The sequence below is a fragment of the Rhinatrema bivittatum genome, chromosome 1 (assembly GCF_901001135.1).
Source record: "Rhinatrema bivittatum chromosome 1, aRhiBiv1.1, whole genome shotgun sequence".
Lineage (NCBI taxonomy): Eukaryota > Metazoa > Chordata > Amphibia > Gymnophiona > Rhinatrematidae > Rhinatrema > Rhinatrema bivittatum.
In genome coordinates this window covers 715,405,731-715,429,998 of record NC_042615.1, presented here as the reverse complement: position 1 = coordinate 715,429,998, position 24,268 = coordinate 715,405,731, and the positions used below count along the sequence as shown (strand labels likewise).

At 43.4% G+C, this 24,268-nt stretch overlaps 1 protein-coding gene across 3 annotated transcripts in view; it reads right to left on the bottom strand.

The window, feature by feature from the left end:
* Positions 1 to 2,834: 2,834 nt before the first annotated feature.
* Positions 2,835 to 24,268, bottom strand: part of DEPDC1B (DEP domain containing 1B) — a 113,148-nt gene continuing 91,714 nt past the window's right edge. For 2 of the 3 annotated variants that reach the window (XM_029576628.1, XM_029576647.1), the window contains 3 exons: positions 17,019 to 17,195; positions 12,079 to 12,264; positions 2,835 to 4,162 (listed from right to left, as the gene is read on the bottom strand). In XM_029576628.1, coding sequence (XP_029432488.1) covers positions 4,001 to 4,162; positions 12,079 to 12,264; positions 17,019 to 17,195 — 525 coding nt within the window. In that variant the 3' untranslated portion in view covers positions 2,835 to 4,000. The remainder of the gene's footprint in view (positions 4,163 to 12,078; positions 12,265 to 17,018; positions 17,196 to 24,268) is intronic. The other variant, XM_029576638.1, reaches the window with a different exon arrangement.

The following is a 24,268-nucleotide window of genomic DNA, read 5'->3' as shown; positions in this document are numbered from 1 at the left end:
GGCCGTCGGCTGCCACTAATCAAAATGGCGCCAATGGCCCTTACCATGTGACAGGGTATCCGTGCCATTGGCTGACCCCTATCACATGGAGGGAGCACTGGGGGCCGGCCAATGGCACGGATACCCTGTTACATGGTAAGGGCAAAGGGTCATTGGCGCCATTTTTATTAGTGGCAGTCGACGGCCCGAGAGCGGGAGATCACTCCTGGAACCCCCACTGGACCACCAGGTACCTGTAAAAGGTTTTGGGGGGGGGGGGTGGGGGAAGCTAAGGGATTAGTTTTAAAAGTTCAGGGTGGGTTTAGGGGTTATTTTTGTGTGCCGTTTTTCCCGCCCTCCCCCAAAACGATAAGAGAACCCCCACAAACAATTTTGTGGGGTTTTCCTATCGGTTACGGGGAGCCCCCGATTTCTGACGATTTTGAAAATATCGTACGATATTTTCAATCGTCAGAAATACGATTCACATCCCTAATTACTTTGATCCTTAATCACCGAAGCACTAAAGATCTGAATATTCCCAATAGCAGTCTCAGTAGTAGAATTTATTTGAATTTCAGAAAGCTGGGTCTCAATTATTCCCCATAGCATCAACTTTATTAGAAAGAAAGGAGTAGCCACTGCTATTACTGGCATCAGTAGCATAGGATCTATTTAGTGTTTGGGTACTTGCGAGGTACTTATAAACCTAGATTGGCCACTGTTGGAAAAAGAATGCTAGATTTGATGGACTCTTGGTCTGACCCAGTATGGCAATTTATTTTATGTTCTTAAGGTCTATCTTAGAACTGCAATCTTTCATGGAGCGACCAAAACCTACCATCAAGTCCCAGATTGCATCTAGAGTGATCAAAGCCGGTTTGGCCGGAAGAAGAGATTCAGAGAAAAGTCAAGAAGGCTCAAATCTTGGAGCATTAAGTAGCTTCAAAGCCGAGGAGTCCATTGACTTACCCTGAATTTCAGCGGGGGATGAAGAAGCCAAACAAGCTGAAAAACTGTCTCTCCCCACGTCCTTAGTCAGCAGTGCAGACAGTGGTAATTCCAACATTGAGCGTCAGCACGTCGACCAATGTTGCCGCAGTCAGCGGAGGGAAAGCAAGTCTCTGCACTAGTGGTAGCAGAGGATCCGGGGGACTGAAAGTGACTTCTCATGGCGGATCTCCTTCACCTGCCTTAAAAATGGAGTTTGCAGCCAAACCAGAGATGAGAGATGGTAAAAACTGCTGTCCAGGCATGAGGGGGACATCGGGAGGGAAGACCTGCACTCTGCCTTTGCGTTTAGAAGGCATAATGGAAGGAAACAAATAAAAGAGGTTACAGAAAGCAACTCCTGCATCTGGTCACTGCTTTTTAATATATTTATAAATGATCTGGAAAGAGGCACAACGAGTGAGGTGGTTAAATTTGTGGATGACAACATTTTCAGAGTAGATAAATCACAAGCACATTGTGATAAATTGCAGGAGGACCTTGTGAGACTGGAAGATTGGGCTTCCAAATGGCAGATGAAATTTAATGTGGACAAGTGCAAGGTGATGTATATAGGGAAAAATATTCCCTTGCTGCTGTTACACAATGTTAGGTTCTATCCTAGGAGTTACCACCCATGAAAGAGATCTAGGCGTCATAGTGGAAAATACATTGAAATCGTAAGCTCAGTGTGATGTGGCTGTCAAAAAAGCACACAATGTTAGGAATTATTAGGAAGGGAATGGTGAATAAAATTGTGGATGTCAATGCCTCTGTATCGCTGCATGCTGAGATCACTCCTTGATTACTGTGTGCAACTCTGATCACCGCATCTCAAAAAAGATATAGTTGCACTGGAGAAAGTTCAGAGAAGGGTGACCAAAATGATAAAGTAGATGGAATGGCTCCCCTATGAGGAAAGGCTAAAGAGGTTAGGGCTGTTCAGTTTTGAGAAGGGATGGCTGAGGGGGGCATATGGTAGAGTTCTGCAAAATCATGGAAGGAGTTAAATGGTTAAAAATGAATCGGTTATTTACTCTTTCAGAAAATACAAGTCCTAGGGGGCACTCAATGAAATTAGCAAGTAGTTAATTTAAAACAAGTCTGAGAAAATTCTCTCACTCAATTCATAATTACTCTGGAATTCACTGCCAGAGGATGTGGTTACAGCTGTTAATGTAACTGGGTTTAAAAAAGGTTTGGATAAATTCCTAGAGCAGAAGTCCATAAACTGCTATCAATCAATAAGGCTAAGTAGCTTAGGATCTATTAATTTAATGTTTGAGTACTTGCCAAGTACTTGTGACTTGGTTGGCCACTATTGGAGTCAGGATACTTGGTCTGACCCAGTATGGCATATCTTGTGTTCTTATGACATTGTCTCACTATCAGATATAGGATCTTTCAACTGTAAAGTTTTACAGTCTCATTACCTCTATCAGCCCAATTTCCTTCACTGACCTGTAATGGCATATTTAAGTACTCTTAAGACCTAGATAATTCTGTTCTATTTAATCTTAGTGTAAACTGTGTTGTTTCTTCACTGACCTGATGAAGACAAGATAACCCTCGAAAGCTTGTCACAAGTGTATTAAGTTAGTCCAATAAAAAGATTCTGCCTATAACTTTAGGGTTTGTTGACCCTTTATTCTATACTCACCTTAAGGAAATAAGTGAAGATAAGTGACTTCTGAACAAATCCTGGTGACACCAAGTTATATAGTATATTCCATATTACAGAAAGTCTAGTAAGCAAGGGTCTTTGGGTGTCTGTACGCTAGTTAACAGCACTAAAGTGGACTGACAGAGAAGCATTTCATACAGTAGCATATAATTTGGTTTCATTATTATATTGGACAGGATCATTCATTTTCTAACACTTTTATTCTACGAGGAAATAGTTTACAATGTAACAAGATGTAAAATTTGTAGCCATTTCGCTTCAGAATAAAAAAACAAACAAACTATGTATTAAATTGATTCAAGTATTTACAATTTGTTGCCTTTAGCAAACTTTAAAAATTCCAGTAGCATATACAGTATAATCTATTCATCCAAATCATATTCAAGTACATTTATGGCTAAGCAGCCCCAACAGAAATGAAGTGTAGGAAAACTTAAGTAAACATTACAATTATCCTTATCACTCATCCAAATTAAGACAGGCACCAAACTTGTAACAAAAAATGGGGAGTGCAATAATCAAAGTCATTTCCACAGGTAAAATACGGATTTACTTGCAGAAGTGGACTGTTTGATTATTGCTCACCCTCTATGTGGGTATTTGGAGGTAGAATTAAGTCACTGGAAGCAACTACATACCTTGTTTTGCCTTTAAAAAAAAGTACTAAAACAAAAAAGCAGATGCATATTTGTGCAGGTACTTTTGAGGAGGCAATAACTGAAGCAAAACTATTCAGGCAGTTTTTGCTTTGATTATTGCTGGAAACCCTTCAGGTAAAAGCTACCTGAGAAGTTTGCCAGACAGTTTGATTATATACTCCCCTAAGCTATATAATCATTATTTCTTTTTACCTAAAATCCTTTACCACATTTTAATGTATATTGATTAAAAATAAATAAAGATTGGGGTGGACAAATTTTGCACTTAGAAGTAGAATAATCCAAGGGACTTGGAGTGCTCTCTATTTTCAGGTGCATTCCATCTCCGATCATAACCTTCAATTGCTTTTCATTTTAAAAATGTGATTTAAAAAACAAAACACAAAAAAAGACCACCTCAATTTAACATTTATTTTGTAAATATGATCATTATGATGTAAAATACCCATCAACTCCTCAGATAACAGAGGTGGAATGCATTTGACAATGCCCAGATCAGCCCAACTCCAAGTGAAATATTCACCAAAACACTGATAATGGCTTATTGCTTAATACCAAACTATAGGATTTAAACTTCTGATAAAAGTTTAACACTGTCTGGTAGATAAAGTCTTTTCAGTAGTCAACTGCCAGTTTTCATAAGTCTATAACATTGATAAGGTGTTTACAAGCTAGGTAGTAACAAAAGTTACATCCGGAAGCTTCTTGTTCTTTGAAAGGGTTGAAAAGGCTTTTTCAGTGTGAAAAACAGAAGTGGAGGTTTCAATTTACGTTTTTCTGGAAACACCGCCGCTTCACTTTCAGGTGTGGGAAATCGTTCTTTGTATGTTCCAGGGTAAGATTTCTGAAACTAGAAAAACACAACAAAAATTGGCAAGTTATCTTTCAAATCAATGCTTCAGAATCATTATCAGAGTAGAAAATGAAACCTTAATACTGGCTAATTGATAGCCTGCTTCAGTAGACAACTGATATTAAAAGATCACTGTACTTTGCTGCTAATACAAGGCTTAAACAAAAAAAATGAGAATAAATATTTACATCTTTTAAAATTTTTCATTTTCTAACAGCAATAGTGCCCTTGGCAGGAGGCTGAATCTAAATTACTATGGATTGCTCTGACGACTATCTTCAAAAACAATTACTTTCAGTAATCCCTTGTCAAAATTGTGTCACATTAATCAATCTTTACATTACATAGCCCACAGTGTCTATAAACAGGAGAAAAAATTAGTATAAAAATTAGTATTTCTGGAGTTTTGTTTTGTTTTTTTGCAGACAATGGGGGTAGATATTCCAAACATAGCTTGATTCACTAAAGCTTTTCTCCCATTCTGTTATGGGAAAAGACAGATGAATCAGGCCCTAAGTTAGCTGGATAAATTTATATAGCAAACAGACGGATTATTCAATTGCATGGCTATGCAGTTGAATATCCCTAGATAAATTGGGGATAGCAGGTCTAAACAAAAGGATAAGATTTATCTGGCTAAGTCTGAATATTGCTATTTAGCCGGATAACCTATCCAGCTAAGTAGTGCTACCCTGTTACCTCTACTGCCCACCCACAAGTTATCTGGCTAAAAAGTTACACAGATAAGTCATTTATCCAGCTAAGTGGCTGCTGAATTTCTGGCTATTTAGCCAGATAAGTCCTATTGATCTGGCTAAGTAGCTTTTGAATATCATCTTCAATATGATTAAGAACATAAGAAAATGCCATACTGGGTCAGACCAAGGGTCCATCAAGCCCAGCATCCTGTTTCCAACAGTTTCCATCAGTGTTTCAAAAAGTGTATGTGCAATAAGCCATTGTACAATATTCAATCATTTAGGTTGCATATGAAGATAGTCAGTTCATAGGAATACCTTTAAACACTCAACTACACATGAAAATGGAATATTTAAATTAAAAAAAAAATTTCTAACTCAAATAGTAAACATTTGGCTTGATAACAGTAGCCAGTAGCGGAGTGTATAAAAGATTTTATATCACAAACTGAGCATATATTTTAAAATTTATAAACTGCTATTCACAGGTAAGTCAATGCAGTGAAAAAGCACAGAAAAATCAAAGAATGTATAAAGCGAGTATTGCCACAGTATAATAAATTATAAACAAAAATTAATAAAAAAAAACAGTCAGAGAAGCTTGCACAGGTAAACCAAAGGCCTTGCCATTTGAAAACAAAATTCAGCTTCTTCACAAGTAAATCAGAGAAAAAGCACAGAAAAGTTACAAAAACAATGTATAAAGCAAATGTCGTTACAGAATAACAAATTATAAACAAATTAATAAAACAAAGCCAGAAAAGACTTTTACAGGTAACCCAAAGGTCTTATTGTTTGAAAAAAAATTGGCTTCTTTCACAAAAAAAAAAAAAAAATTTTCACATCAACAAGTCATTTTTGCCTTCAGTTTTGACCTGAAGGGAAGATAACCCTCGAAAGCTAGTCAAGATATATTTCACTTAATTAGTTATATCAGTGTTTCCCAACCTTTTCAAGTCCAAGGCACATCTCCTTCAATAAAAATATCGGGGCAGATTTTCAAAGGCTATGCATGTAACCCGAGAAAATCTGCCCCTGTGGGCGCCGAACCTATTTTGCATAATCTCGGCGGCGCGCGCAAGCCCCGGGACGCACGTATGTCTCGGGGCCTCCTCCGTTGCAGTTGGCCGGTGCGCACAAGATATGCCTGCCTTGGGCAGGTGTAAGAAATAAAATAAGGTGGGGGGGGGAGAACCGAAAAAAAGTTCCCTCCTAGGCTGTTCCGATTTCGGAGCGGCCTCGGAGGGAACGGGGAAAGTCATTGGGGCTCCCCTAGGGCTCGGTGCATAAGTGTGCACCCCCTTGCACGCGCCAACCCTGGATTTTATAACATGCGCGCGGATGTTATAAAATCGGGGATAGATTTGTGTGCGCCAGGTTGCGCGCACAAATCTACACCCGCGCTTAAGTTTTAAAATCTGGCCCATTATGCGACACACCAAAGTTTTAGGGACAGGCAATGCAGACATGAAGGAGACTCGTATGGTGACATGAAGAGCCAGGAAGCGCTGAAAGCCGCTATCAATCTCTTCCAAATTTTAAAACAAAGGGAAAGGGGGGAACAGACACTCACATGAACCTATTACAAGGCACCACGTCCCACTATATATACAAGTGCAAGAGAAAGGAGACGTCAGTGTGGGGTAACCTGCACGGAGCGGCAATTACCACCATAGACAGATTGCTGGGTGAACTAGATGGACCACCTGGTCTTTATCTGCCGTCATTACTATGTTACCTTACTGCTGACAGCAGGCAGAGTTACACCTTGGTGGCTGTATGCAGCTACCAGAGCTCTTCCACTGCTGCTCCTCCCATCAGTACACTTCCGGTGCTCTCCTCATCCCCTGCAGATAAGACTTAAATTCAATGGCTCAGGAGGAGGAGGAGGAGGAGCTTCGTGCAAACGTGTGTGCTGCACAGCTATCCGTTCCCGGCATACTACTCCAAGCTCATACTGTAACTTGGGAGAAGATCATTTATTCAAAAGTATGAGAAGATAAGTATTTATGGACTGTTATGTTTGGAAGAAATTAGTAACGAACTATAAAAATGTTTTGAATAAATGATCTTGATTTTTGATGGGTTTTCCCCCCCCCCCCCCAGTGATGGCAGCCGTGCTGCTGCTTGCACCATACAAACGGGTCGATACTGTAAGGCCGCGGTAGAAACAGTGCGGCAGTGTCAGGCGCACCCTTCCTCCCCGCATGCACAGTTCTCTTGACCTAGCGCCTGATACTCTCTTCTAATTGCATGCAAATGCATGCCGCGGCTGTGAAGCGTTAGGGAAGGGTTATGCCCGCGCAACCCATTTTACTGTATAGGCGCTTAATACAGCGCCTATACAGTAACCTGGGTGCGCTGGTACCTGTCATTTCAAATGTCATTTGAAATGACAGGAACCAGGAAGTGTAAAAAACAAAATTTTTAAATACCTGTCGGAGGGCCGCGTGGGTCCAGGCGGTCGGCGGGCGGGATCCGGGGGGCGGGTGGTCACGTGTTAAATCTAGGCTGCAGGCGGGTGGGCGCCTGTTCCAGGCGGCGGCGGCGGGGGGACGCGCGTTAGTTTCAGACGGCCGGCGAGCGGCGGCGGGAGCCGGGTGGTCGCGTGTTAAATCTAGGCCGGGTCGCACAGGCTCGCATTCATCCACTGCCGGTGGGGGCTGCCTCCGGAAGCCCCCACCGGCAGTGAATGAATGTGCGCCTGTGCGACCCCTGCGATTCGGTGCTCAAGGCAGTCACATGCCGTGACGTCGGGAGTCATGACGTCACGCCTTGAGCGCGGAATCGCAGGGGTCGCACAGGCGCGCATTCATTCATCCAGGCGGAGGAACCGGCGGCGAAAGCAGCCGGCTCCTCCGCCTGGATGAATGAATTCATTCACTGCCGGTGGATGAATGCGCGCCTGTGCAACCAGGCGCACATTCATTCATCCAGGCGGAGGAACCGGCGGCGAAAGCAGCCGGCTTCTCCGCCTGGATGAATGCGCGCCTGTGCGACCAGTCGCGCATTCATTCATCCAGGCGGAGGAGCCGGCAGCTTTCGCCGCCGGTTCCTCTGCCTGGATGAATGAATGTGCGCCTGTGCGACCCCTGCGATTCGGCGCTCAAGGCGTGACGTCACGACGCCCGACGTCACGGCATGTGACTGCCTTGAGCGCCGAATCGCAGGGGTCGCACAGGCGCGCATTCATTCACTGCCGGTGGGGGCTTCCGGAGGCAGCCCCCATCGGCAGTTGATGAATGCGCGCCTGTGCGACCCGGCCTAGATTTAACATGCGACCACCCGGCTCCCGCCGCCGCCCGCCGGCTGTCTGAAACTAACGTGCGTCCACCCGCCCCCGCCGCCGCCGCCTGGAACAGGCGCCCACCCGCCCGCGGCCTAGATTTAACACGCGACCACCCGGCTCCCGCCGCTGCCCGCCGCTGCCCGCCGGCCGTCTGAAACTAACGTGCGTCCACCCGCCGCCGCCTGGAACAGGCGCCTACCCGCCCGCGGCCTAGATTTAACACGCGACCACCCGGCTCCCGCCGCTGCCCGCCGGCCGTCTGAAACTAACGCGCGTCCACCCGCCCGCAGCCTAGATTTAACACGCGACCACCCCAGCTCCCGCCGCCGCCCGCCTGGACCCACGCGGCCCTCCGACAGGTATTTAAAAATTTTTATTTTTTTTTCTGACAGGTTTTATGTGTCCCACAGCATTACATTTTCTCGATCATCTCTGTATCGCTTTTTTTTTTTTGTGTTTTATTGTTTTTGAGTATCTTAAGCGGTGTCGATGGATTTGTTACTAGACTCACAGTCCTAACTCCTACTAGGGGGAGGCGGTAAACTAACACGTTAAGCCTGCGGCAAAACAGCGGGTTACTAAGGAGATAATATCAGCGCCCGTTACAGTATTGGAGGGGAATAGCTAATTCCTTCATTATACAGCTAATTCGTTCATTTACATGCTGCGTGCGGAAAGGGTTATGTGTCTATTTTACGAAGCGCTAAGGACGCGTGAAACTGGAGACTGTATCGCTGGATCGCCTTACTCGTCTGTATTGTGCGCTCCCAGCACGTTACAGACGGGAAATCTTCAACCGCACGTTACTGTATCGACTCGAAAGTTTGTGACAATTAAGGTGCGCTGTCTTTTTTTTCTCCTCCTATCATTTTGATGCTTGAATGTAGAGGGTTGTTTGTTGGACTCCGTGAGGGTTGTTAAAACACTGAAAAAGTTTAAAAATTCTGGCCTGACCAAGATAAATTGGTCAGGCCTGTGAGTAAGTTCATAAAAGTGAGTAAGTTCATAAAAATTTATGATATAATAAATTTGCCTGCTTAGACAGTGGGGATGTATATATTAGGGATGTGCGAAGCCCAAACCTATTGGTTCAGGTTTCGTATTTCCCGCAGTTCAGGCCTTAAAAATTCAGGGAGACCCGAATTTCGTTTTAGTGTGCACTAAACCCAAAAAAGGGATCCCCGAACCAGGACGAATGCACATCCCTAGTATATATAGTCGTACACATACTAGTCAACCATTTATACCAACTAGTAACTCGAGGTGAGGTTATGGTAGTGCTCTAGGGTTTGGGGGATAGTTTCACATGCACAGTCAAATGCACAAACAGCACAGTACACATCAGTGAAGATTTGATGTGATTTGGCATGAGGAAAGGTACACAAAAATGAAATTTATACAATGTACTCTTGCCCAAGCTTGATAGCAGCTAGGTAAAGAGTACATCAAACTAGCTTGTGAGTACAATGCACACATTTCATTTTTGTGTAACTTTCCTCACTCCAAATCACATCAAATCTTCACTGATGTGTACTGTGCTGTTTGTGCATCTGACTGTGCATGTAAAACTGTCCAAACCCTAGACCACCACCAAAACTTCACCCTCCTACAGTAGTATAAATAGTTGACTTATATGACAGCTTTATAAAGAGTGTCTCTCTCTTTCTCCCCTGGAGCAGTCCAAAACATGGAAATGCCTGTTACGTCCGGTCGCAGATAGCTTCGACCACTCTGCCTTACCTCTTTCTCTACCCTTTTCTTCCTCCTTGGGCAAGATGGCTGCTTCCGATGCTGAAACCCTCGGCGTCTCCAACTCAGCACGGGCGTCCCAGTCCGCCATGCTCCTTCCTGTGGCCTCCTAGAGCGCGCGCGCGCACGTTGCCTACGCTTATGTACACGTCATGGCGGTAACCTCGGAGGCATCCCTACCGTATGACGTCAATACCTCCGGATATTTAAGCCTCCGCTACACTACCTACTTTGAGTTAGCAAGGACTTCGATTTGGCTACTCTGACCACTCTAAGCTGCTCGCTTAGATGCCACGCTACACTCCGGGGAATCTCGCTCCTGACGAAGCTCTTGGCACCCGTTCCTCAGGGGCCTTTCACTTTCAACAACACTTCAGGGTTTCTACTAATTAGACAACCACTCCTCGAGGGTCTCTCTCTTTATTTCAGGATCTCCTGTGCTATCGGGTACTTGCTGCTCAAGGGCCTATCAGTCCAGTGTGTCCTGCACCACGGACCTTCGGTCCCACCATCTCCTTTGCCATGAAGACACCTGCACTATGCTCCATTGAGTACCTCTATGATCCAGTTCTCCAACTCCACCCACCAGGCTCGGCTTATCCCGCACCGCAGGTTCCTATCTACCTTGAACATCTGGGTGAGACTTCTACATCTGAGTCTGTCTGAACGTATTGGCACCTTGCCGGACTTCATTGCCTTTCCTTCCTGCCTCATACCATCTACAGCAGTACAATAAAGCTTTCCACCTACAAGTGTCTGCTCTTTGCATTTAGCCTATCGCTGTGGTTCCCCACGGGGCCCCATGGGAGGAGTCATCTCCACTGCGACTAAGGGTCCACACCATGCCACAAACACAACATGCCTGTCTGGGCACTTCGCAGCTAGTGATGCAAAAAATATTGCGGGTGTGATACATTTAACATGTGCTGCGGTAAAACACCTATGCGAAGTGCTAAAAAGGCACATTTTGTAGTATCTTGAAAATTACCCTAATCACACCCTCCCCCCCATGGGCATTGTTCATGCAAAGTGTATTCAAAATGATGATTCTAGGTCTAAGATGGTAACTTTCAAAGCAGCGCTTGGGCATATATGTGCGCATGTGCATCATCCCGCACCCAAGGACACGGCCATTTTATAACATAAGCATGTATATGCGAACTTGTTATCAAACAGCCTGACCGCTCACACATATGCACTCAATTTTAAGTGGCACGCACTTGTGCATGCAAATGCCACTTCTACCGCAAAAGTGAGGGGATTTTAAAAGTTTAGCAGCCTTCTTTCCCTCCTTAAAACCCCACTGATCAGTCTAGATTTTCTTTGTTTTTGACTTACATGTTATCCATAGCAGAAGTAAAGTTGCACGGGAGGGGACCCAGAGTGTGCCAGTACACACAAGTATTTATGTGCCAATTTCAAGTTAAAAATCCAGGAATGCCCATGTCCTGGCCAGGAGATCTGTGCACGCAGCAGCACATACACGAGTATCTGGGCAGCTTTTAAAATCCATTCTGCATGTGCTGGCTCAACATATACACAATTTCAGCACATAGGCCTTTTAAAATTCACATTTACGTTTGTACCTGAGGCTATGCAAGATAAAGTGATTTGCCCAAGGAAGTGGAATTTGAACCCTCGTTATTCTGGTTCGTAGCCCACTGCTCTAACCAATAGGCAATGGTGACTTTCCTAATCAGGTCTGAAGGCACACCAGTGTGTTATTGCACTTTGGTTGGGAAACACTGATTTATATTATATATACAGCTTCAAGGGTACTAGATCTGCCCTTTGTGGTAAACATAATAAAACACACAATTAAAAGCATACCTAATCAGTGGATCCAATTAAAAAAAAAAACCCCAAAAAAAACAAACCCTACAACTTGTTTGACATTTATTTCAGCATTATATTGAGCTTTAAAAAAATAAATTGTTTAAGACCTAGTTGACCAAGCAGTGTTTGGAGAAATTGCTCTTCTACCCTCCTTTTGGTCTGGCAGTATGAATTTGAATGCATCTTTCAAGGGAGCAAATGTTTTATTAAAAAGAACAATAAGACCAGTTTTAAGGAGAGAGATACATTTTAAGAGTATGCAAGGAAAGTAGATGTAATTTGCAAGAAATGATATTGTTAGGATACATTGACTAAGTAAATAAAATAAAAGTTATTCATACCTGCTTTAGTTTCTTCTTTTTATCTTTCACAGATAATTTTTTATTCACTATTATTTCCTCCAGTAACGTTTCAAGTGGTTTTTGATCATGATTTGCTTTTTGGAATTCAAATTCATCTGCAGCTATCTGAGGGCAGAATGAGTGTGTAGGCAAGCCTGCAGCCATGTCAGAATCCGGATATTTAATCTGAAAGAATCAAAAAGAAAAACAGATCTTTCTAAAAATATTTCTAAAAGCATGACCCTATTAATACCTATTAATAATGTCAATGTAAAGCCTGTTGCTAAGTTATTGTTAAATGTAAACCGCGGTGATGTATCTCTTTACGTACTGCGGTATATAAAAACCCTTAAATAAATAAATAAATAAATGACCCCAAATTGTAGGACTAGTATCATTGGTGGTTCCTGAAACGCTGGAAAGCGAATGTTGCCAACAGAAATATGTAACACAGAATTAACCTAGAATTTCATGCATTTATTAGATACTGTAGTTTTTCACATTTACCATTTATCAAAATTGCTTTACTAGGTGAAGGCTATTTTACCTTCTTTAGGGGCATATTTGTCAAAATGCAATAACATTATTAGTCAATAGTCCCATTAATGGAGCCTGCTGACTAAATGTGTATTAATATGCTCCAAAATTTCTTATTTTTTAATTCTAAAAATTCAGTTTTATTTGGATTGGGTAGAGAGAAAGAGCACCACTGTGGTCATTCAATCAGGGAAATTCAGATGTAATAATCAGGTAAATAAGAATTTACAATTGTTTTCTGACCAGGAGGTTCTCCTGCTTATACTAACATAGTAAACAACAGTAGAAAAAGACATAATGATTCAGTCTATCCAGCAAGTTAGAAAAAAAAGTACTAAACTGCTGCTCAGTGCAGGTTCCCCCCCTCCTCCCCCCCCCCCTTTTGAGGGCTTCTAAGTCAATCAATCGGAGCCTATCAACTAGGACTATGGCAGCTAAAGCCTCCACTTAGTGAGGAGGAAGAGTGGAAAACCCATTCTTGCAGTGTGTGGATAGGAATACCTGGGCAGACCGGATTAACTAAATGATCTTTTCTTGAGGTCATATACTGTGTTAAGATTTTACTGAAAGCTGTTCAGAGTTAAGAGGAAACTCTTTCCTTCAGAGAACTGTTTCTGCAATGACTCTACTAGATAGACTATATATTTTAGTTGCTAGTCATAGAAGCTTGACTGTTTGTAGGATATCATTTATCATCAAAGTTAGGGAGCCAATGAGAAAAGCAAGACTACCATCCTGGGTAGATAAACATAAAAGATCTCATATGTAATCTAATACACTGACCTCCTCCCATGTCTTCCCCACAAGCTTTACAACAATGTAAAACAGCAAACAAAGCCATGCTATTATCCAGACCTCCACACTCCTATGTCCCCAGTTCTCTGCCACCAACAGCCTACCAGCACCAACCCAACTGGCTTCTGAGGAGTTATAGCTCGTACCTGCGCTCTACAGAAGCTTCCAGCAACTCCTGCACCTCTCTCTCGTGAGGATATTTCTTTGGTGGATGGGAAGTTAGGAGGTTAGGGGTACTTAATGTTCCTCAAAGAGCTGACCACAGAATTTAGGAAGTGTTTCGAGAGACACCCATCAATTCCTTTGTACTAACTTCCAAGTGTCTTTTAAACTCAAAAAAAGAGACCATAAAGTGGAGGAAGTTGTTTTTTGTGACAACTACTTTCCAAAAATAGCACTTGTAATGCAAGAAGTCACCCTTTCCAAAGATATGGCTTTATAATGCAATCATATTGACTGTACTCATGTTCAGTACTCGAGGAGTGAGATCTCATGGATGAGAGCTAATGAGAGCAGGAAGAGTGCCAGTAAGTTTGACAGAGCATGTCCTAGCCACTGATCATGTATTTGTTTGTTTGTTTGTTGGTCTGCCAGGTGAACAGCAACACAGTACTGACTGACCCCATGCCTGTGTCTAATCTTTGGCATCTGCTTTCAGTTTAGAAGGGAAATGTGCCACAAGTGGAACACAGGAGAGAAAATTATGGGATAACACTGTCCCTGTTCTGCTACCATAAAGCTGGGCCAGGGCTGTAAGGAGGGGGTCTGTGTGACTGAAGAAGTTTGATAAGGGAAGGGAGCAGGATGAAAGAGCAGAACGATGTGGGATCTATAGAGGGCACCCTTCCACCACCAAAAAAAGGAAACTGTGGGGGAATGGTGGGGTGAGATTAGAGACAGAAGAGTAAGAAAAAAAGATGAGAGGTAAAGAGGGTATGCTATCAAGGAGAAAGACATATCTTTTAGCTCACTTCTGTCTAAGGAAAAAAAATTGAGAAAAGCTGAAAAACATTCGAAGTATGCCTTTTCCTTTATAAATCTTTTAAATACAAATAAAACAGAGATGAGATCCCAGAAATAAAAAGTCAGAAGACAAAAGAAAATATGAAAGCAGATATGAGTGAGAACACTATAAAGGAAAACAAATAAAGGTACAGAAAAATATATTTTTAAATTTCCTTATAAGAATACATTACTGACCAGACAGGAAGCAAGTAATGGGGGGAGAGACATAGACTCAAGACCAGGAATGCACACTCATTGTGTCCCTACGTTGCTGGTCTCTTGTTAATGCTGTCAAGTGACTTTTTTCCTGACTGCTAGACATCTAGAATAATTGTGTTCCCTATACACTGACAAAGATTTACTAGCTAAAGGTTATTTAGTAAGACTGGAAAAAACTGGTAGAGCACAAGAAAAAGCAGTTAACTACAAGTGCCAATAAGTAATCAAGGGCAAAAATCCCCTAGGAAAAAACCACTAAGATCCTGTATCCTTACAACACTTCCTAAATGCAAAGCTCTGATCTATGTGGAGCTAGGCTGTAAAGAACAGGAGAGGAAGCCTGGGAGAATCAGGGAACTAAAAGACATGATCCTTAACCACATGGGTTCTGTGGCTGCTGTTTCCATCTAGACAGAGTGTACTAGGTTTTCCTCAAGTTAGTAGATGACAGTAAAGTTCATGCAATGCTGGTATTTTCTGAGCTTCAGAAAGTGTTGCTAGTTGTGAAAACCTAACAGACATGATTACAGAAAATCTCCCCAAGGAAGAGAGAAAATGTCTATGCTGCTGTATTCAACATACATGAGGTATGTGTTTTGAAATATAAACTGCCCTGAGTCCTTTGTTGGAGTTTAGAGACATAAATCAGAAGTGTAATAATTAGATAGTCTTCTGCTTTCATGTTGAAGATTAATCACAAAATCTCTCCATCATGCTCCCAGTTCAAAAGATCTAGTTATAGATATCCTGCAGACAAAGTCACTCTATGATATTTTGTCATCAATTATGTCATAATTATGACATAATATGTCATCTATCTCTCACCAAAGATACTTCTTGACCGCCTGACCGATCCCCGACCTCTCCCCTCCTTCCCTACCCCCCACCCCTGTAGGTATACTCCTCCTCCTCCCCTCCCTCCATTACTTTCCCCCCAAATACCGTCACTGCCTTATTTAACTCATTTGTTAAAATTAACATGTACATTTGTATATTATTCCTGTATATAATTCTTGTTTTTGTCCCCTGTTAACCCTCTCCCTGTTAATGTTAATATTGTAAAGCAGGTTGCTAAGTTATGTTATATTGTGAACCGAGGTGATGTTTTGTTTTAAAACGTGCCTCGGTATATAAGAAACCTCAAATAAATAAATAATAAATAAATAAATAAATACAAAGGTCAAGCAGAATAATGCACAATCCCATGCCATAAAGACCTTCTAAACATGTGGAAGGAAACCAGTATTCTGCCTTTTAGTTATTATAGTAAAGCTTTGCTCCCATCTATATATGAACAATCATTTGGGGGCTTGAATTCGGAAGGATTTGGGGGTAGTTAGCAATTTAACTCAGTGAAGTTCTTATAACATCAATTTTCTGTAAATGACTAGGACCCCTAGGGGCAAAGCTTGTATAAGCAAGAGCCAAAGCCTAGTCTGGATTCATCTACAATTCAAGGCTACAGAATTTAAGAGAGGAAAACCAGGTCACCTGAATGCTCACTTGTGAAAAACATTTGGTTCCAAGTGATCACTACAACTTCAGAATCCTCTGGGCTCATCTCGTATGGAGATATGCCACTGGGGTGACAAACTATTTGCAACAGTCATGAAATAGCTTAAGGATGAAATTCCCTCAAGGCATCAATGATCAGTGCTCTTCTATTTTAGATATAGTCTGCAGCTCACAACTTTAGTAAATTGACTGTGAGTGAGTTTTACTAGGGTTAACATGATAGATGGAAATGGAATGGAAATCCAAACTCATAGCTTGGTTCTTGTCAGATGCCCTTTACTAGTCTTATCATTAAATAAGGAAACATTTAGTCCTAGCTGCAAAGCAGCACATAATACTGGAAGTATTGCTTCCCTACCACAAAAATGAGTTACATTCTATAACTAGGCTTCACATCAACTTACAGCCAGTTTCCTTGACTGAAGAACATGAAGGAAGGTTGTAAGTGCTCTATCTAATACATGGAGTAGCAGCAGTGGGAGAAGGCCCCATGAAGCAATGGTAAAAGACTGAGGAGCAGTAGCAATAGTATGAGAAGGACATGGAGGACCTGAGGATTCCCTCATGAAATGGAAGGAAAAAGAGAAGAAACTAATGGGCAGAAAGGTTTGGTGAGAAAGGTACCTGCTAAAGATGGGTAAAATTGTTAGCATTGTGAATGCTTTCTGAAAGCAGATCCCAGAATTCAAAAAAACAGTACACGTCACCCAGGTGCATCTTAGAATGTGTCAATATACTTCTCCTTTAAAAGTTAGAATACTAATTGTAGCTGGTTGCATTTAACAGAAATATGCTAGAATAAAGCTATTGCCTAACTTGACAAAGAATACAAACCACCTGTCAAAAGTACAAGGAACTTTGAGGTTTACCTGGATTCTGCGCAGATGTGCCACATATTCCTCTACTGTATTTTGCAAGCAATAAGGAACATTCAAAATTTCAAGGTAATTATCCATCATAAATGTTACCAGCCTACTGGCCAGCAGTTCATCTAAATCTACTTCATCTTTAGAACACAATATACAACGTGAAAAAGTCTGAACCATCTATAAAGGGGGAAAAAAAAAAGACCAAAAACAGAAGATGCATTTCTGTACAGCTTATAAACAAACTATTTACAGCTATGTATGTGGTTACATTATAAATTCTGCATACAATATTTTACTGATTTGGCAAAACTGGTAACATTACACAGGCGCTTATAAAGGATAAATGCAAAGTACATGTTTTAAAAAGTATTTATCCATTTAGAACAAAATGAAACCACCCCTTCCACCACCAAAAAAAACAAAACAAAAGAAAAAAAAAACCAAGCAAAATCTGTTTATTGAACTTTGCTTAAGTTCTAAGAAAATACAATTAGAATCCTTTTTAAACGGATGTTAATTTTTGAACATTAAAAACACACTTGCATTTTTTAGTCACTTCTTAAAAAAGTCGATATCAAACTCCAAAAATAGATGGTTCAATGGCTTATAATGTAAAGGTTACAGTAAGAAACTGAATGCATCTAGTAAATAATATTCTAAAAGTAGCTCAGTGAAAGCCCATTATATGGTTCGCAGGAATGTTTGCAGAACTTTCCAACAGGGCTGTTAGGCAATTATGAAACCACAATACACAATGTCTCAGTAATATCTTTATTGATCCATTCCACTGCTGGTATCTTCTATCTTTCTTCTGGTTATTAAATTTATTTTTATTTTATCAGTAAGGATATTTGCTGAGAGACATTGTGTATTGTGGTACAATTGTTGGTCCTCAGATTACACAGTTTTTGGGCTTTGGTGATTAGGCAATTATGAAAGACAGAACCACACCTAGAACTTATTCAGTTTAATTAGTTTGATAGAAGATCTAAATTATGCTAATGAAAATTTAAACATATGTAATAGGGATGTGAATCGGGCTTCGGACGATTGAAAATATCATCGATATTTTCAAAATCGTCAGAAATCGGGGGCTCCCCCAAAACGATAGGAAAACCCCACAATATTGTTCGTGGGGGTTCTCTTATCATTTTGGGGGAGGGCGGGAAAAACGGCACACAAAAATAACCCCTAAACCCACCCCGAACCTTTAAAACTAATCCCTTAGCTTCCCCCACCTTCCCAACCCCCCAAAAACTTTTTACATGTACCTGGTGGTCCAGTGAGGGTCCCAAGAGCGATCTCCCGCTCCCGGGCCGTCGGCTGCCACTAATCAAAATGGCGCTGATGGCCCTTTGCCCTTACCATGTGACAGGGTATCCGTGCCATTGGCCGGCCCCTGTCACATGGTAGGAGCACTGGATGGCCTCCGTTCCCTCCGAGGCCGCTCCGAAATCGGAGCGGCCTCGGAGGCAACTTTCCTTCCACATCCCCCGACCTTCCCCTCCCTTCCCTTATCTAACCCACCCCCCGGCCCTACCTAAATCCCCCCCCTACCTTTGTTGGGCAAGTTACGCCTTGCGCCCACCGCCTCACATCCCCTGGCACAGGCCGCAGTGTCGGGGGACTCGGGACCACCCTCCCGGACTGCCCCCGAACCGCCCCCTGACACACCTCCTCCCGCCCCTTTTACGAAGCCCCGGGATTTTGCGCGTGCCGGCAGCCTATGCAAAATAGGCGCGCCGGCGCACAGGGCTTTTAAAATCTAGCCCTGAGGCTATAAGTTTGTACCTGAGGTAGTGGGATGTGAAGTAATTTGCCTAAAGTCACAAAGAATGGCAATGGAATTTGAACCGTGGCTTCCCTGATTCTCAGTCTGCTACTTTAACCACTAGACTACTCCTCCACTCCAGTTAGTGTAGATCCCTCAAAGATCTTTTAAATCCAAAGATGATTCTGATGTAATTCCTGGACAGAATGATTCCCCTTAGAAAAAGGATCTTTTTCTGAACTTGCACATATGGTCAACCATACAACAGCTACAAAGACCTGGATGTGTTGTTTTTTTTTTTAAAGATCTGCAACTACTGGTGGAAAGGGCATTAATCTCACTTCATAGGAGCCTTGATGACTGGCACTGCGGCAGATGATTTTCAAATTTGTGTTAATTCAACCTATTTTTTTGGTCTGTTGCTAAATACTCAAAATATGTACACATTTTTCTGTGTAATTAATAGCATGACAAACTGCTGTTGCTGAGGGCATTTTTAGAATACATAAAACCATATTCTGTAAGAACAACTTTCTACAGTAAAATATAAAAAGGATGTTTGCACTTTTTCAGTTGAAAACAAGAGTGATATTTCACGGTTAAGTTCTAACTTACGTCTTAATAGATTATGAAATTTGTACTTGGTACATTATTTGTATATAGTTTAAATATTGTTTAAAAAAAATTTTTCTATTAAATTGACTTTTTGTGTAATCAGAGGTATGAATGCTTATGCAAACGTATGCGAATTTGATAGATAATTGCCACAGATTCTTGAAAAATCTGCTGCAAGATACTGGGGGATCTCTTTCAGAGCAAGGCAATAATGGAAGCCCCATTTGCTGTTTTACTGTGGAAGTTGTCTTTGGTTACTGTTCACCTTCTCTGTGGTAAAAGTAACCATGTCAGCAATGAAGGTATTTTTTTTTTATGTGCGTGACTTTAGGGGAGGCATTTCCAGGCGTGGGGTCAGGTCAAGGAAGGCATTTGCGCAGGTAATTTTGCATAATCAAAACCAAGGCTTGTAGTTTTGCCTTTAAAAAAACTGGTGCAAGTTAGTGCGAGTACTTTCTGTGGTATAATTAAAATAAAACTACTTGCATAGCTCTGCTTTATTTTACCAAACCTGCAGGTAGTTTGATTATTTATTAAATGAGGGAGCAGAAAAATTCTATTTAATCATACTTAAACTAATTGGTAAAACCATTAGTTCATAATTTTACAATATGGTAGATGGATGCAATAATCCACTAGATGGCAGTTTCCATTTACAGGAGATACTTAATATACTATCCCTAAACAAATACCCTTTATTTAAAAAAAGAAATACATTTGTATTCATGTTCTGCCAACTTGAAATTAAAATGGAAAAATTACTTACCTGATAATTCTGTTTTCCTTAGTGTAGACAGATGGACTCAGGAACAATTGGGTATAGTGACTCCTGATAGCAGATGGGAGACAGAGTCAGATTTCAAAGCTGACTTCAGCCTACATCTACCCATGCAGGATGCTCAGCTCTTCAGTATTCTCCTCGAAAAGCAATTGTAGATATATGTGTGCTTTAATAACTTGGTTAACTTGATTAACTAGGACTGGGTCAACTGATTTCCAAATTGAAGACCGCCAGTGCACTCAACTGGATAACACCGACACCCGGCAACTATGGGTGTCTTGAACAAGGGTTAATACCTGGCTTTCTCGGGGTTTGTCACCCAAGGTTCCCGGATTCCAGGGCAGCTGTGGGTGGGGTGCTGAGTCCATCTGTCTACACTAAGGAAAATGAAATTATCAGGTAAGTAATTTTTCCATTTTCTAGCGTGTAGCCAGATGGACTCAGGACCAATGGGGTTTATAACCCCATTGGTCCTGAGTCCAGGGCAGGAGGCAGCTTGTGGCCCACTTAGTACTGCCCTTGTAAAGGTTGTGTCCTCCCAGGCCTGGACATCCAGGCAGCAGAACCTGGAGAAGGTGTATATGGAGGACCACATCACCGCCCGACAGATCTTGGCAGGCAACAGCATCTTGGTTTCCGCCCAGGACACTGCCTGGGCCCTTGTAGAATGGTCCTTGACTTGCAGAGGTGGGGGCTTCCCTGCCTCTACATAGGTCACCTTGATTACTTCTTCGATCCAGCGGGCTATGGTTGCCCGCGAGGCTGCTTCCTCCTGTTTCTTCCCACTGTGAAGGACGAATAGGTGGTCTGTCTTTTGCACAGATTCCAATCTTTCCAGATATCTGACTAGGAGTCTGCCGACATTTAGATGGTGAAGAAGGCATGAGTCTTCCGAGTCCTTCTGTTCTGGAGATGGCAGCGCGATGGTTTGGTTTAAATGAAATTGAGAAACCACTTTCGGTAGGAAGGAGGGGACAGTGTGTAGCTGTATGGTTCCCAGTGTGAACCTGAGGAACGGTTCTCGACAGGACAGCGCTTGAAGCTTGGAAATGCGACAGGCTGAACATATTGTACTAGGAATGCAGTCTTCAAGGTCAGGAATCGTAGTGACAGGCCGCGTGTTGGTCTGAAGGAAGTTCCCGCTAGAAGTCTAGTACTAGGATTGAGATTCCATAGGGGCATCGGCCACTTTAATGGTGGTCGGATTTGTTTGACCCCTCTCAGGAAGCGGGAAACATCTGGATGGGTTGATAGACTGATGCCATCCACTTTGGCTCTGAAGCAGGCCAGTGCGGTCACCTAAACCTTGAGTGAATTGAGGGACAACCCCTTCTTCAAGCCGTCCTGCAGAAATTCCAGGATCATGGGAATCTTGACTGTCCTTGGAAGGATCTCATGGTCCTCATACCAGGCTTCAAATACTCTCCATATTTGTATGTAAGCTAGTGATGTGGAGAACTTGTGAGCTCAAAGCAAGGTGTCAATCACTGCCTTAAAGTATCCGCTTTTCTTCAGGTGAGTCCTCTCAAGGGCCAGACTGTAAGAGAGAATTGAGTCGGGTCTTCCTGGAGGATCGATCCTTGCCGGAGAAGGTCCCTGTGTGGAGGAATGCACAAAGGGTTCCCTGTAAGAAGCCTTCACATGTCTGCATCTGCATACCATGGCCTTCTTGGCCAGTCTGGGGCCACTAGAAGTACTAGTCCCCTGTGATGTTCTCTTGCGGATGATCCTGCCCAGTAGTGGCCATGGGGGAAAAGCGTACACCAGGTCTTCCTGCAGCCAGGTCTGGACGAGGGCGTCGATTCCCCGGGATTGTGGTTCTCATCTGCAGCTGAAGAAATTGGGAACTTGGGCGTTGGACCAGGTTGCCAGTAGATCCATGGCTGGGGTTCCCCAGCGGTTTACTATCAACTGGAAGGCTGTGCTCGACAATGTGCATTCCCCTGGGTCTAGGCTCTCTCTGCTGAGGTAGTCCGCAGAGACGTCGTTTTTCCTGCGATGTGGGAGGCTGAGGTCCCTTGCAGGTTTGTTTTCGCCCATGCCATGAGGGGGTCTATCTCCAAGGACACCTATTGGCTTCTGATTCCTCCCTGGTGGTTGATGTAGGCAACTGTTGTGGCGTTGTTTGACATGACTGATATACTCGCCCCGGAGTCTGTGACTGAATTGTAGGCAGGCTAGTCTGATTGCTCGGGCTCCCAGTCGGTTTATGTTCCATCCCACCTCTTCCTTGTCCCATTGTCCTGGGCTGTCAGTTCCTGACAGTGGGCTCCCCACCCTCGCAGGCTCGCATCCGTGGTGAGCACGATCCAGTTCGGTGGGGATAGTTTTACTCCCTTGCTCAGATGGTCTTCCCGTAGCCACCATTGGAGCTGGGTCTGAACTTCTGCTGGTAGCTGGAGGGGAATGGAGTAGTTCTGGGATGTCGGGTTCCATCGTGACAGTAGGGAATGTTGTAGTGGGCGCATGTGGGCCCTTACCCATGGAACGACTTCCAGGGTTGATGTCATGAGACCAAGGACTTGGAGGTAGTCCCATACTTTGGAGCGAGCATAGTTCAACAGTTTTCACAGCTGACCCATCAGTTTCCTCCTCCTTGGAGGGGGAAGGACAATCTTGTCTTGCTTGGTGTTGAACTGGACTCCCAGGTACTCTAGCAATTGGGAGGGTTGCGGGCAGCTCTTGGCTGTATTGACAACCCATCCGAGATTCTGCAGATTTTTGACTCTGGTGGTTACCTGGTGACTTTCCTCTGGAGATTTTGCCCTGATCAGCCAATCGTCCAGGTAAGGATGCATGAGGATTCCTTCTTTCCTCAGTGTTGCCACCACTACCACCATGATTTTGGTGAAGGTCCGAGGGGCGGTAGCTAGTCCGAAGGGTAGCGCCAGGAACTGGTAATGATCGTCCAGTATCGCAAAGCGTAGGAAGCGCTGATGGCCGTGGGACCGGGATGTGGAGTAGTCTTGCCAGTGTGGTTTCCACTGCCATCCTCTTGGAGTGGGAGTGGCACAGCGATCTCACAAATTTGTCTGGGGGATGCTGTGGAAGTCCAGATAGTATCCCTCTCGAATGATGGTTAAGACCCACTTGTCTGACATTATCTCAACCCATCGTTGGTAGAAGGTAAGTCTGCCCCCTATGACTTCTTCCTGTGGATGGGTCTGTTGATTCTCATTGTGGGGTGCGGCCAGGGCCTGTACCTGAGCCTGCTCCCCTCTTGTTGTGTCTGTTCAGAAAGGACTGAGCCCTGCCTGCGGGGCAAGGTGCTTGGTAGGTGTGTGTTCTTGTACGGCCTAAAGCGCTGAGCATCTCTGCCCTTGATTCTTTGGGGGGAGGAGCACTGGTTTCTTTTGTTCCTGTCCTCCGGTAGACGAGGTACTGGAGTTTTGCCCCAATTGTTGGCTAGCTTCTCCAATTCGCTTCCGAACAAGAGTGATCCTTTAAAGGGCATCCTCGTGAGGTTTGTTTTGGATGTCGTGTTGGCTGACCAGTTTCGGAGCCATAGATGTCTTCTGGCTGCCACTGCCAAAGCGATGTTCCTGGCTGAGGTGCCCACTAGGTCTGAGGTCGCATCCATTAGGAAGGATACCGCAAGTTCCATCGTCTCAATGGGCATGGTTGAGTCTCTGGAGAGGAGCAAGCAAGAACGTGCCACCAGGGCGCAGCAGGAAATGATCTGAAGAATCATTGCTGCTACGTCAAAGGATTGTTTAAGGATGGATTCCAGTCTTCTGTCCTGGGCATCCTTTAGTGCCGCTCCTCTCGACGGTAATGGTTGTGCGCTTGGAGGTTGTGCAGACCATGGCGTTCACCTTTGGGAACTGCAGGAGTTCCTTAGCCGTGAGGTCCAAGGGATATAGGGCTTCTAGAGCCCGTCCTCCTTTGAAGCTGGCATCTGGGGCATTCCATTTCAGGTCAATCAGTTGCCGAACAGCTTGCAACATTGGAAATTAGCATGAGGCCTGATGGAGGGAGACCAAGATGGGGTTTATCTTTGGTTCCGCTGTGGTGTCAGTGCCTGGAATGTCCAGCATCTTCAGGGTCTGGGTCATGAGAGCTGGTAACTCGTCTTTAGAGAAG